The following is a 14,589-nucleotide window of genomic DNA, read 5'->3' as shown; positions in this document are numbered from 1 at the left end:
GTTTGACTTTGGGACCTGAAGTGGACGGCGTTTAGGACCCAGATTACTCTGCAAGGCTCCTGACTACGGTAGCCGTAATGCTCCAAGCGGTGCGCCTTCGTAGCTTACCAACGTCGTACTAAAACATTTTTGACAGATTTTCCAGCGCCGTGTACCACATAAAGTCGGATCAGGTCAGTAAGCACAACCAGAATTCATACATAAGGCGCACCAGATTATAAGTCACGCTGTCGAGTTTTGAGAAAATTAAAGGATTTTAAGTGTGCCTTATAGTGCAGAAAATACGGTAGCCTTATTTTAAAAATCGTGTCCTGGTGTGATTAGTGGGGATAGGTTAATTGATTAATCTAAATTACCCATAGGTGTGAATCTGTGCTTGAATGTGAGTGCGAATGGTTGTCTGTCTCTGCGTGTTAGCCCTGCGACAGACTGGCGACCTGTCCAGGGTGTACCCCGCCTCTCGCCCTATGACAGCTGGGATAGGCTCCAGCACGCACCACGACCCTGGAAAGGATAAGTGGAAGCGGATGGATGGATGGTGCCCTGAGGTTAAAATAGGCTTCAGGAAATGTAGCGTGTACCCTGGCTGTTAGTGGTGTAAATTGACTCGTTCTTAGGTAGTGATTCTCTATTCAAAGCACTTCTCCAAAATGCTTTTTCTATGCTTAAGTGCTTTCTGTCAAACATTCACTCCAAGGGAAGCATCAGAGAGCAAGTTGGGTTAGTCCTGTCCAAAGCACGTAGACTGGAGCAGCCTTCACATGATTGTGTCCTGCTCTACCTCCTGAGCTACAGATATCCTAAATAATATATTGCATTTAAGTGAGACACTCAGTAAGGGCATTTGTTGGGGGTTTAGCGTTGCTTTGCTTGGTTTGGTCTGTGGTCTCCAAAGTCAGACATTTACCTTGAGTATATTAGCTTCACCTTTTGAAAACACAACACTTGTTTTGTTTCAGCTTTAGCATGCTAGCAGGTTATTAGGCCTCTAAAGATGCAGATCCAGTTTTTTATGTAACTCATGTTGTGTAAAGTCATGCTAAGTGTTGCTGTGTGTGCCCAAGGGCAGTTCCAGTCAAATCTATTCCATACTGTTGACAGGAAGTGAAAGCAGTAAGCGTTCATTCTCACAGCTCTAAAGCTCACCATGAGAACATTTGACTGAAAGTTTTTGATTCATTTTTTAACTGAAGTCTTTTGGTCATTAGAAAATGTGTGTGCTTTAGACCGGAGTGATAAGTGAGCCACTGTTCAACATTTACAATTTCAAAATAAAAGCAGAAATCTTTATTTTATGTATGTGTGTTTTATCCATGTAATAGATTGTTAGCCCATTCTGGTGTCATGAATACAAACTCTTAGGAAGCCCTTGTGAGTATTTCTTGAAGATTGGCACACATGTTTACTGGGACTGGTGGTCAGAGGTCAAGGTCACTGTGATCTGACAACACAGATTTTTGCAAGCACAAAAATTCATACACTAATTCTGTCAAATGTGTATCTTGTGTTTAAAAGTAATAACTGAACTTTTCTGGCTGTTCGTCTGCATCATAATCCTATTTCACATTTGGTCTTATATTAAATTGTTGACCTTAATCTTTCTGCCACTTGGAGGTGACTGTTGTTGTCATTTGACACCATTTAAATAAAATAAAATTGAACCTCGTAAATTCATTTAGTCTTTACTTTTACAAAAGTCTGGACAAACATGGACACAAACTGCAGCCTTACTGGTTTCCAGTGGTGTACAATAACCTGGCAGTTCTCCCGTTTCTACTGCTCTCTGCTTAGAAAACATTCAACTTTGAGCTATAACGTTGCACATACCCATTAATTTATGTTAGATTACACCCGTCGTAGTTTCATAGGTGTCGCGGTCGGTGGTTAACATGAAGAGGACCAGATGATGGAAAAAAACAACCACAACAGACTCGAGTCGTTTTCCAGAGCTCTGAATATATTTCTCTTACAGATACAAAGGTTCAAAACCATCTTAACATGAACACCCCAGCTCTGCTCCCCACCACACACACACACACTCCAGCTACAAATAACATATACAGTGAAATGCTGCACTCATGTTAACACACCACACATACATCTGACTGAAGGAACAATGGGCTGGGAGGTCAGTTCCTTCATTAATATGCAAATTGTCATGACCATTGATCAACAACCACTGATCAATAACCATGAGTACCATCCACAGAGAATTGGGGAATGGCTGCAATCACAGCATTGTAAGATGGTGACAGATGTACCCTTAGGCCCCCTCCTCAATTCAGAGATGGTCTTTCCCTTATCATGGTGTAAATGGCCTTGTACTGATGTATAGCAACTTGAAATACTCCTAAAAATGGCACTACAGCATGTAAAAATATAAAGATAAGCTCTGGCTCTTGGTTCTATGATGGCGCTTAAAGGGTTAACTCATTGGTGTGTGTTATCTGGCTTCATGGACAGATAGAGCTGGGTGTCATCAGCATAGCAGTGTAAATGTATGCTATGTCTTCTAATGATGGTGCCTAAGGGAAGCATGTATAGTGTAAACAGAATTGGTCCTAGCACTGAACCCTGTGGAACTCCATAATTAACCTCAGTGTGTGAAGAGGACTCTCCATTTACATGCACAAACTGGAGTCTATTAGATAGATATGATACAAACCACTGCAGCACAGTACCTGTAATACCTACAGCATGTTCTAATCGCTCTAATAGGATATTATGGTCGACAGTATCGAACGCTGCACTGAGGTCTAGCAGGACAAGCACAGAGATGAGTCCACTGTCAGAGGCCATAAGAAGATCATTTGTAACCTTCACTAAAGCTGTTTCTGTGCTGTGATGAGCTCTGAAACCTGACTGAAACTCTTCAAATAAACCTCTGCAGATGATCTGTTAGCTGTTTGACAACTACTCTTTCAAGGATGTTTGATATGAAAGGAAGGTTGGAGATTGGCCTATAATTAGCTAAGACTGCTGGGTCTAGAGATGCTTTTTGAGTAAAGGTTTAACTACAGCCAGCTTGAAGGCCTGTGGTACATAGCTGATTATTAGAGATAGGTTGATCATATTTAAGATCGAAGCATTAATTAATGGCAGGACTTCTTTGAGCAGTTTTGTAGGAATGGGGTCTAAAAGACACGTTGATGGTTTGGAGGAAGTAATTATTGAAGTTAACTCAGAAAGATCAATTGGAGAAAAAGAGTCTAACTTAACATCAATGGTACTAAGAGTAGCTGTAGATAATATTACATCTGTGGGATGATTATTGGTCATTTTTTCTCTAATGATTAAAATTTTATTCAATTCAATTTTATTTATATAGTGGCAAATGACAACAACAGTCGCCTCAAGGCACTTTATATTGTAAGGTAGACCCTGCAGTAACACATACAGAGAAAAACTCAGCAATCATATGACCCCCTATCAGCAAGCACTTTGGCGACAGTGGGAAGGAAAAACTCCATTTTAACAGGAAGAAACCTCCAGCAGAACCAGGCTCAGGGAGGGGCGGTGCCATCTGCTGTGATTGGTTGGGGTGAGAGAAGGAAGACAGGATAAAGACATGCTGTGGAAGAGAGACAGAGATTAATAACAGATATGATTCAATGCAGAGAGGTCTGTTAATACATAGTGAGTGAGAAAGGTGACTGGAAAGGAAAAACTCAATGCATCATGGGAATCCCCCAGCAGCCTACGTCTATTGCAGCATAACTAAGGGAGGATTCAGGGTCACCTGGTCCAGCCCTAACTATATGCTTTAGCAAAAAGGAAAGTTTGAAGCCTAATCTTAAAAGTAGAGATAGTGTCTGTCTCCTGAATCCAAACTGGAAGCTGGTTCCACAGAAGAGGGGCCTGAAAACTGAAGGCTCTGCCTCCCATTCTACTTTTAAATACTCTAGGAAGAAGTTCTTGTGGACTTCTTCCTAGACTTTTATTTGTGAAGAAGTTCATGAAGTCATTACTAGTTAACGTTAAAGGGATGGTTGGCTCAACAGAGCTCTGACTGTTTGTCAGCCTGGCTACAGAGCTGAAGAGAAACCTGGGGTTGTTCTTATTTTCTTCAATCAGTGATGAATAGTAAGATGTTCTGGCTTTGCGGAGGGCTTTCTTATAAATCTCTGTTGGAGTAGTGTTCAGATAGCTGCTCTGCTCTGTGTTGGTACAGGGCATTGAAGATGATAACAGGGGGTGGATTATATTCTTAAACTTAGTTACAGCGCTTTCAGAAAGACGTCTACTGTGATAAAGTCTACTCTCCACTGCTGTGTAATCAATTATTGTAAATGTTATCAGGAAATGATCAGACAGGAGAGGGTTTTCAGGAAAGACTGTTAAATGTTCAGTTTCTATGCCATATGTTAAAACAAGATCTAGAGTGTGATTAAAGTGGTGGGTGGGTTCTTTTACACTTTGACAGAAGCCAATTGAGTCTAATAAATATTTTCACTCAGACAGTCAGAAATATTATAATTCTGATCATTTATCAGTACATGTTCATATTTTTGTATCTATGTATAAAAACAAAGCTGACGCTGTGAGACTTCAGAGGTGTGAACATCACAGCAGATGTCTTTGTGTCAAAGTAACTGAGGATAAAACATGAAGGAGATTTTCCTGGCCTGGCTTTTATAGCAGATAACCTTAAAAATATTCTGCAGTAGATCAAAAACTAAAGAAAACCATCAATCAACATATAAACACAGTGTTGGTCAAGTTACTTGAAAAAAGTAATCAGTAACTAATTACCGATTACTTCCCCCCAAAAGTAATCCCATTACTTTACTGATTACTTATTTTCAAAAGTAATTAATTACTTAGTTACTTAGTTACTTAGTTACTTTTTAAAAACACGATTTACAACCTGAAGAGGTGATAAAGCGATAGATCTTTCAGCCCAATTCTACTTTATCTGCATAATCCATCATACAAAATGTAATCAAATGGAAAAGTCCCTTTATAAAACTTGTTTTATTAGTTTTAATCTTTTAACTTTATGCATCAAGCAAAAATTTAACTATATGCAACATTCTCTGACTTGAATAAATTAGTTTAACATTTAAACCTATTTTCTGCACATTCCAGCACATAAAATAAAATATTTTTTGTTTTTACACTCAGTCTTTCAAATAGATGCAAGTAAAACACAGCAGAAAATAAATAAAGTCAAAGACTCAGCGGTCCTGTTGCTCTATTTTCACCTGTAAAGCAGGAGTGGGGTAGGCGGAGGTTTACCCTGGTGCAGGTGTGCCACGGTCAGTGGAAGAATCCGCGAGTTTCTCTGTGAGTTTCCCATTACGTCGTAGCTACTCGGTGCTTGCTCGGAAGTTTAGGGGTTTTTTCGCTGTAAAAAGAAGTTTTCTTCCCACGCACAACGGACACTAATGTTTTTGTCACTTTTTATGGAATCAAACTCAAAGTAAGGTCAGTACTTCCACACTTTAAACGCTGCACGCTCATGCTCTCTCCCGCACTCGATATATGATCCACTGTTGATCTGCACACAGCCATTGTCACGAACGTCGCACTCGCTCACGTCACTGTCGTGAGACATTCTCGCAAAAAAATCACGGTTTTAGTAACGCAGTAACACAGCGTTCCTACGGGAAAGTAACAGTAATCTAATTACCGTTTTTGCAATAGTAATCCCTTACTTTACTCGTTACTTGAAAAAAGTAATCGGATTACAGTAACGCGTTACTGCCCATCTCTGTATAAACATCACCTGATGCTGCTGAAGTGAAGCAGAGCAAAGTTATAGAGGTTTGATTACAGACACAGCTGAGTGTAAAGTTTCTATTTCTTCGATCTTAAACTGCAGAAATGAGGTTTTGATGTCAGATGTCATTGTTGAGAAAAAAACAGGGGCCAACAGCACTGAATAGAACGGTAGACTGATGCCTAATAAGCAGAGAGTAATGCAGAAAACAGATTTGAGGCAGGAAACTGTTCTTGAAGTACAGAGAGAGCTGTGCAGGAAGTGTGATTTTATCGTGGTGGAAGCAAAACAGCAAAGGTCAGAGATGACGATGCTTATCAAACATGAAGTGTAGTTTGGATCTCCTTTTGCTGCTGGTTCAGTCAGTTTTAGTCGGAGTTACTCAACCTGCAGCATCAGAATCTGTGAAATTTTCAGTCCTGACAGCTTGTCCGTGTACGTTCCACCGGGTGAACGATCCACGGTGAATGAAATCCATGTACCTGCTCTCATTTCCTGTTTTAGCTGTTCGGCGGTTGTTCAAATAGTTTTGTGAGCTTTAAGCTGAGATTCTGGCATTTCTGGAAAAATACATTTATATTTAAAAATCGGTTCAGGATTTATTGAATTGATGTCGCTTTATTCAAACTAAAATCGATTTTTTAACCCACCCCTACTAATAACAGATTAAATGCCATGTTGAGGCTGCCATTTTTAGCATCTACATGGATGTTAAAATCACCCACAATAATTATTTTATCTGAGCTGAGCACTAAATCAGATAAAAACTTTGAAAAATCAGACAGAAACTCTGTGAGGCCCAGGTTGTCACGTCTGAAGGTGAAGCAGACGGCGTGGAGTGAGACCCAAAAACATGATGGAGGCAGAGTGAGGTGATGAACGAAACACAAGCCGTTATTTGGCTGAGCAAAAGTACAAACAAAAACAAAGAGAGAGAAACTAACAAACACCTAAACTGGGGTAAGCTAAACATTACACACTACCTGAAACATCGAACTAGAACCTGGGATTCTGAGATCTGATTTTCACCCAGGTGTCATCCACATACCTGAACCAAGGACTCGGTGGTGTTCCAGTAACATCTGATGGGAAAACACTGTGAGTCAGGCCTTCATAGTGGAAGTGCTTCAAGGAAACCAGTACTGATGGTGAGAAATGGAGAGAACAACGTACTGGACAAGTTGAAATCGATAATTAGGAATGATGACTCCAAATGTGATGTTTGATTGAAGCCGTCATGTCTTTGTGAGGCAGAAATAAGGTGGACACACAAAATCTCCCCTGTTCTAAGCATGGAGCAGAGGCTGTAATGGTTCTTGGGGATTGGCACTGTTGCCCAGTTAATTATAGTCCCAGTAACCACCCTCTGCAAACACATCGCTGATGTCTGCTCAGTGTCAGCATTTCCACTTTCAGCTGCTCCCTTTGGGAGTCTCCACAGCATCATCAGCCTCACCCTATCCCAGCATCGCCCTGCATCTCCTCCTTCACTACATCCATGAACCTCCTCTGAGGTCTTCCTCTTTCCCGCTCCATCTTCATCATCCTATGTCCAGTACATCCACCCTCCCTGCTCTGCACATGTGCGAACCATCCCAGCCTCTAGTCCTGTCCATCCCGCTCACTCGCAGTGAACACCTGAGCATCTTCAGCTCTGCGTCCTGTCTTTGTGTCAGTGCCACCGTCTCCACATCATATATCACAGCAGCTCTCACTGCCATCTTCTAAAACCTTCCCTTTCACTCTCGCACTTATCCTTCTGACACTCTTCTCCACCCACTCCACCCTGCCTGCAGCTCTCTCTGGATGGTCCCAGGTATTTAAACTCATCCTCCTTCACTGTCTCTGCTCCTTACATGTTCACCTTTCCTCTGGTCTCATTCACACACATGTTTCTGCTGACTTTCATTCCTCTACGGTCCAGGCTCTCCTCCACCTGCTCCCTCATCTGCAAACATCACAGTCCACAGAGACTTCTACCTGACCTCATCAGCCTGTCCATCAGCGCTGCAGGTCCCTGATGTAATCCCACCCCCAGCTCAAGCCCACCTGTAGCTCCTCCCACACACAGTACCACAGTTCAGGCCGTCTCTCCCTTTATACTCATAGACCTCACACCTCCACACTCCTGCTGTTCCCTCTGACTTGCTGCCTGTCTTCACACTTTCATCTCCGTCTTCATGTTTGATGTGGTGAAGGTTTTAAGCTGGATGACCTTCCTGACACAACCCTTCTCACTTGTTCAGGCTTCGGAGTGCCTCCACCCACACGTATCAATGATTTACACTGTAAACCAGTAAAGGAAATCTAAAAACTGTGGTTTTTCAACCATATCTTGACTTGTTTGTGTTTGGACACAGACAGAAATATCACCCTCACCATAAACCTTCAGCCCCTGTTCTGTGTGCTGTAGTTGGTTCAGATGGTTTACAGTGACCTACAGTCAAACAAACAGAACTGCATGCAAACATACTAGTTTACTCAAAACACTGCAATACTCTGAACTCCAAAAGTAAATGGATTTTGCAGTTTTCAGTCATCTTTGGTCCTGTTCTGTACAGGACAGCTTTCATCTGTGTTTGTTATGCGACTGAACCCTGACCTGTGAATCATTCAGGTATGAACCAGGGTTACATCTACACACAATAGTCAACCAATTGTAAAGGGAGGCTGTCACTAAAACCAAACAAATGTCAAACATGACAGTTTCACAGGCGTAATATATTTTTGTTGTGTCAAGAAAATTCTCAAAGATCTTTTAGCCAGTAATTTTGCAAAGTGTGGATGACGAGAGAGGAAGTTCCAAACCTAAAAGACTGCAGCAGATCAACAGTATCTGAAAGCCATGTCAGTAAGACACGGGACCTGAGAGATGCATCTGGACCTGCAGCTGACCAATGACTGGTCACTAAAGCCTCACCAGAAAAGGTTTCAGTGGCTGTAAAGAAGCCAGAGAAAAGGATCAAGTGTGAACATTAAACAGGAACTGGACTGAAAATCAGTCAAACAGGTCTGATGAAGGGATGACTTTTACATGCTACTTAAACCTTTAAGATCAAATGGATGTCACTATGGAGCAGGTCCGGACAGAGGTACAACAGTGAGGGTCTACAGCCATCTGTAAAACACGGTAGGGCTTCTGGCGTGGTATGGCTACATTTCAAGCGCTGGTGTTGGGATCTTGTCAAATTGGTGTAATTATAAAGACAGAAAAGTACCATAAAATTCAGACCAACCATGCAGTTGCATCTGAAGAGCATCTGATGGACAGTAGCTTCATTTTTCAGCATGGCAGTGATCCCAAATATGTGAAGTAAAAGCATATCTGGATAGAAAAACACAACGCTGTCAGTTGTGGATGGACCTCCCCATAGCCCAGGCCTCAACATCACTGAAGCAGTTTGGGATAATCTTTTACAGAACAAAAGGCAGAAACATCCAAAGAAGAGCTGTGGATGTCCTTCAAGAAGCCTGGAGAACTTTTCCTGAAGACTACTTATAGAAATGACAGAAAAAGAGGAACATAAATGTGCTCATACCAAATATTGTACTAAATACTTCAGCATCATCAGACTTGTACAAACTGTGCTAAACTGGGAAATGGAAATAGGTGCAGCAATTTTCAATAAATTTAGCACTGTTAAAGTGCTGAACTAGTGCCATGTTATCGTAAACACAAGTTAAATTGAATTGCAGTATTTTCTAGATATTTCCCACCAGGACCTGTAATGGAAAGTTTCCAGGACTCATTGTAATCAAATGGCAAAACCCCCTGACTCCTTTTAAAAGGAAGAAGCAGCTACATTTTCCTGAAGTCTATGTCTGAGAATCTCCCTTTGTCTGAGGAAGAAACGTCTACCAGGTCCTTGGTTCCAACCTGGACCAGGGCAGGGCTCCCTATGCTCTGGGTGCTCCAACATCTCCCCCATCAGAAACATTCCAGCTTAATCCTCTGGTCAGTGTACCATTGACCACAGAGCTGGCTGATAGCTGGACTCCGCTGTCACTGTGTTATGGTTTATGATATAGATATAGAAATGAATTTTCCTGTAGGGATCTTCATGACCTCATCTTTTTTTCTCTAACCAAAGCAGTCCAGTGTAACACTGAGTGAAAAATAAAAGTGTTGTGCTGTCTGTGGCATCGTCATCATACACAGACGGCCCTTTCGCTCTAATTAGAGGACACGCGACTCAGCCTATACCTTCTGACTACTAAAGTAACCACACTGTGACTGTTGTGGCAGCTCTTCTGTCAGTGGAGCACGTACACAGATTAGTTTGTGGCTTCTGTTACATTTTCTGTTACATTTGTACAGAAACTATAATTCTCTGTACATTCTCTTAAGAAAAGGATGAGCAAACTTCTGTTAGTTTCAAACTTTCAACCCAGTCCTGTAAGCCTGTGTCATGAAGCTTGGTCCTTCTTCTGCTCTCCTTCTTCCAGGTTGCAGTACCTCAAAGGACCCCTGCAGAATCAGAAGATATCAGCAGCATTGTGGCGGCCCAGCTGAGGGTACCAGACACCAACATGCCAGCCAACCCAACCAAGCAGCAGCAGCAGCGATGCAGCAACAACCCCACGAGCTGTGACTACTCTCTCTTTGAACTGGAAACCTTCTTCACCCGCTGGGCCCCTGATAGTGACCCTGTGTCAGCTCCTGGTGGCTCTTCATGTGCATTTGTTCCTAACAAGTCAACTGAACGTGACCAGGATAGAGTTGTTATCATAGACACTCGTCGACAGCCTTGGCAAGTGCTCGATCCCCCACAGACCTCGGCGTCCTCGGCGTTGAAGCCGAGCGAAGGGCAGAGTTTCTCCTCTGCAGGCCGGCCGTCTGCATCACAGGGTAACACTTTGTCTGCTTTCCTCAGTACGGCCTCTTAATGCTGTTGTTTTGCCCTGCCTGTGTACACCTTCAGATATTTGGATCACTTTATTGATGTTCCATCAACGTACTTAAAACCAGTAGTGTGTGCTGTCAAAGCTTCCACTGGTGCCACGTCGGAGTGGTCATCAAAGTGATAGCAGACGGGTGATTGTGTGCTGGACTCTTGAGCCACACAACTGCACTCACATTTAACTAATAATAATCTGTATGAACAGTTCCAGTCCCGCAGCACTGAAAGAGCGCTTATAAAAATAACCAATGATCTTCTTATGGCAGCTGACTCTGGTCTACTTTCCATCCTTATTCTCCTCGATCTGAGTGCTGCCTTCGACACTATTTCTCACTCCATTCTTCTCAGTAGGCTAGCCTCCATCGGTCTCTCCCATACTCCACTAGCCTGGTTTCAATGGTACCTGTCTGATCGCACTCAGTTCATTCAACTCAAATCCTTTACTTCTCAGCCCTTCCCTCTGACCACTGGCGTGCCCCAGGGATCTGTCCTGGGGCCCTTCTTTTCATTATCTGCCTTCTTCCACTTGGACATAAATATAATATCCAGTTTCACTGTTATGCCGATGACACCCAGCTGTATCTGTCCACTAAACCTGACTCTGCTCTTCCCCCATCCTCCCTCACCCTCTGTTTAGCTGAACTAAATTCATGGTTCTCTTCTTATTTTCTTAAACTCAACAGTAACAAATCCGAGCTCCTCTTGGTCGGCACTTAATCTACATTATGCAGAACCAACAGTTTCTCTGTTGCTATCAATAACTCGTCTGTCTTCGTTTCTTCCTCTGTGAAATGCTTGGGTCTCATCCTCGACAGTACTTTTCGATTCACACATTAATAACGTCACTCGGTCTGCATATTTTCAATTGTGCAACATTAATCGTCTCCGTCCTTTTCTCACCCCACATGCTGCTGCCATTCTTGTCCACAGCCTTGTTACTTCCTGGATCGATTACTGTAATTCACTTCTTTATGGTCTTACTCAGAAATCCGTTCACAAGCTTCAACGCGTCCAGAAATGCTGCCCGTATCATCACCTGGACCTCTTCTGTCCACCACATCACTCCTGTCCTGCAGCAGCTTCATTGGCTCCTGGTCAAATATCGTATCAATTTCAAAATACTCTTGTACACATTTAAGACTATTCATCATCTCTCCTGATCTGGTTCAGATCACCGCCCCATCTCGGTGTCTCAGATCTTCTTCTTCTCTTTCTCTCTCCGTCCCCTCCCCCTGTTTTGCCACCATGAGGAGCAGGGCTTTCAGCTGCTCCACTCTGGAATTCCTGACCTCCTGATTTAAGAAATATCGAGTCCTTCTCTCTCTTTAGGTCCCAACTCAAAACTCGTTCAAAATAGCTTATCCCACATAACCTCTCCACTCTGCTATGTTAAATTTGTTTTATGTCTTATGCTTTTATGATTGTGTAAACTGCTGGCTTTCATGTTGCTTTTATTTTTCTGCTGTGTACAGTGTCCTTGAGTGTTCTGAAAGGCGCTTTCAAATGAAATGTATTATTATTATTGTTAGTTAAGCTTTCCTTTACACACTGAGCTCATTGTGGCAGCTGTTATTGCTGAAGCCTGACAAAAAGGTGATGAAAAGTCTCTATTGTACTATTGCATGCTTTAGGGCCTGAAGATGCTAATGTCACAGTCTGTGGACCAGCAGAGTGAGTGCAGTGAGTAGGACGCTGAGTTTAACAAATCAGAGTCAGAAAGGGTTTTATTGCCAAATGTTGAGCAGGTTTACAACATTAGGAAATTGCTGCAGTGCTTAGTGCAAACATGCTGTCAGATAACGCTTAAATAAACAGTAGATAGATATATACATGAGTGCAGGTGGTGATCAGTGCCAACATGGAATGATGCAGTGAACACAGCGTAGGGTCATGTGTTAGTGGTGGGAACAGTCATACGGTTATTGTTCATGAGTCCAACAGCAGAGGGGAAGAAACTGTTCTTATGGCGAGAGGTTCTGGTGCGAATGGACCGGAGCCTCCTGCCTGAGGGGAGCAGGTCAAACAGACTGTGTCCAGGGTGAGAAGGGTCAGCTGAGATCCGAGCTGCACGCCCCAGTGTCCTGGAGGTGCACAGGTACTGCAGAGATGGGAGTCTGCAGCCAATCACCTTCTCAGCAGAGCGCACAAAACGCTGCAGTCTCTGTTTGTCCCTGATAGTGGCTGCAGCGTACCACACGGTGATGGAGGAGGTGAGGATGGACAGCCGTTTAGTCGCAACATGAAGTTCAAACTGAGGGATCAACAACCTTTGTGTGCGTGCGCACACTTGTTTTAGCTGCTCTCGTTGTTGATTTGCCTGTTTCTGCTGTATGAATTTGTTGTTTTTCCTTGTATGTTTTTACTGGTTCAGCCATTGGTGCTTTTATTTTTAATATATATTTATATTTACTTGTATTACACAGAAATACCATTAAGAGAAATGAGTAAATACACGAACAAGACGAGCCTATAGAGAATTAATAGCGCTCATCTTGGAAAAGCAACCATCACATATAACTGCCTGGCTCCAAGTTTAGTGACAGCTGATTCCTTGTTTTCTCTGGTTCCTCAGGGACTTCTGCATCCACGTCTTTGAGAATGCAGGATCCAGGATCTTCCCAGCCTTCCTGGAGGAGAACACCAGCACAGGCTCAAGTGCAGCAGCTTCAAAATGGCAACACTTACTCTCAACAGGAAAGCACCGTCCCTCCCTCACGAATCACACCGTCCTCCAGCACAGGTGCTGTCAGTAAAACAGGTAAAACCAAGACAGCTGGGGCTCCACAGTCCTCTCTATCAGTCCGGGGAGCTGTAGCACTGCTGGCCAGCACTGAGGTGGCCATCGCCCCACAGCATCGGACAACTCTCCTCACTAACCTTAATAAAAATCGTGCCGCATGCACTTTGCCCACAGAGCGCCGCAGGAAGAGTTACGTATGTGGAGCCTGCGGAAAAGCTTTCTCTGGCCTGTCCAATCTAGAGGTCCACAAGAGAGTGCACACAGGCGAGAAGCCTTTCCGCTGTGACACTTGTGGGAAGCACTTCTCTGAGGCTGGAAACCTGAAAAAGCACCAAAGGGTTCACACGGGGGAGAAACCCTTCAGCTGCAACCAGTGTGGGAAGAGGTTTGCTTGGATCTGCAACTTGAGGACACACCAGCAGTCTGCCACAGGCTGCGGAGCACAAGCCGGGGCAGGGCTGTAACTGCTGATGCTGTTATTATTGATTCAAAGGGTAGTATAACTCTGCCCAGTGACAGTTTTTTGTGTCCCTGGTTATAGTTGACCCAGTTTAGCTCTTTCTCTGTGTTCCTGTGGGCGTTTTGAAACTTTTCCTTTGTCTCCTGGGTCCTCAGAGAGCCTCTCCATGGATGCATGGCACAACCTAAAGAGAGTGCCAGCTCTCCAGGACGTATACACTTAAAGAAAAGAAGAGAAACTGGAAGAGCTTCACTGAACAGAGGGGGTGGCTCACGACAACAGCTATCAGTGGCCTAAAATGCAGGGATTTCAACCCCCAGTCATACCCTGGCTCCTGTGACTGTAATAATGCCTTGGCTCATGACCATTAATGACCCACATGATTACAGTAAAAGGCTCTCAGGACCACCGCTGAGGTGACAACCTACATCTTTAACATCATCTTTACCAACCAAAGATTTCCACTTTCCAAGCCTGCGGAGACATTTCGCTAAATATTGTATTTTTGAGCCTGTATATAAACATGTGACCCTGTGAGTGTTACAGGAAATCCAAACTAAACTCAAACTCTTGTTTTTCACTCACTAAAGGTGTATGCTGGACAATTATTTCACCTCAAAAAAGAAAAGTACGCAGAGTCGATTACATGACATTCATCACCATGATGAGTAGTTGGAAACGTTTGACCATGTTGTGTATTTGACCACAGTGGGAACACAATCAGACTGAATTAAAGAGCATATAAAGTCTCCTGTGACCAACCTCA

At 43.2% G+C, this 14,589-nt stretch overlaps 1 protein-coding gene across 1 annotated transcript in view; it reads left to right on the top strand.

Annotated features, from left to right (window-relative positions):
• LOC120730763 (zinc finger protein with KRAB and SCAN domains 1-like) overlaps positions 1 to 14,589 on the top strand; it is a 16,077-nt gene extending 1,488 nt beyond the window's left edge. Inside the window, exon 2 of the mRNA XM_040027242.1 lies at positions 13,196 to 14,589. Coding sequence (XP_039883176.1) covers positions 13,222 to 13,827 — 606 coding nt within the window. The 5' untranslated portion in view covers positions 13,196 to 13,221 and the 3' untranslated portion in view covers positions 13,828 to 14,589. The remainder of the gene's footprint in view (positions 1 to 13,195) is intronic.

This window comes from Simochromis diagramma, unplaced genomic scaffold, assembly GCF_900408965.1.
Source record: "Simochromis diagramma unplaced genomic scaffold, fSimDia1.1 OVJJ01000446.1, whole genome shotgun sequence".
NCBI classification, from domain to species: domain Eukaryota; kingdom Metazoa; phylum Chordata; class Actinopteri; order Cichliformes; family Cichlidae; genus Simochromis; species Simochromis diagramma.
This window is presented reverse-complemented; position numbering and strand designations above follow the sequence as displayed.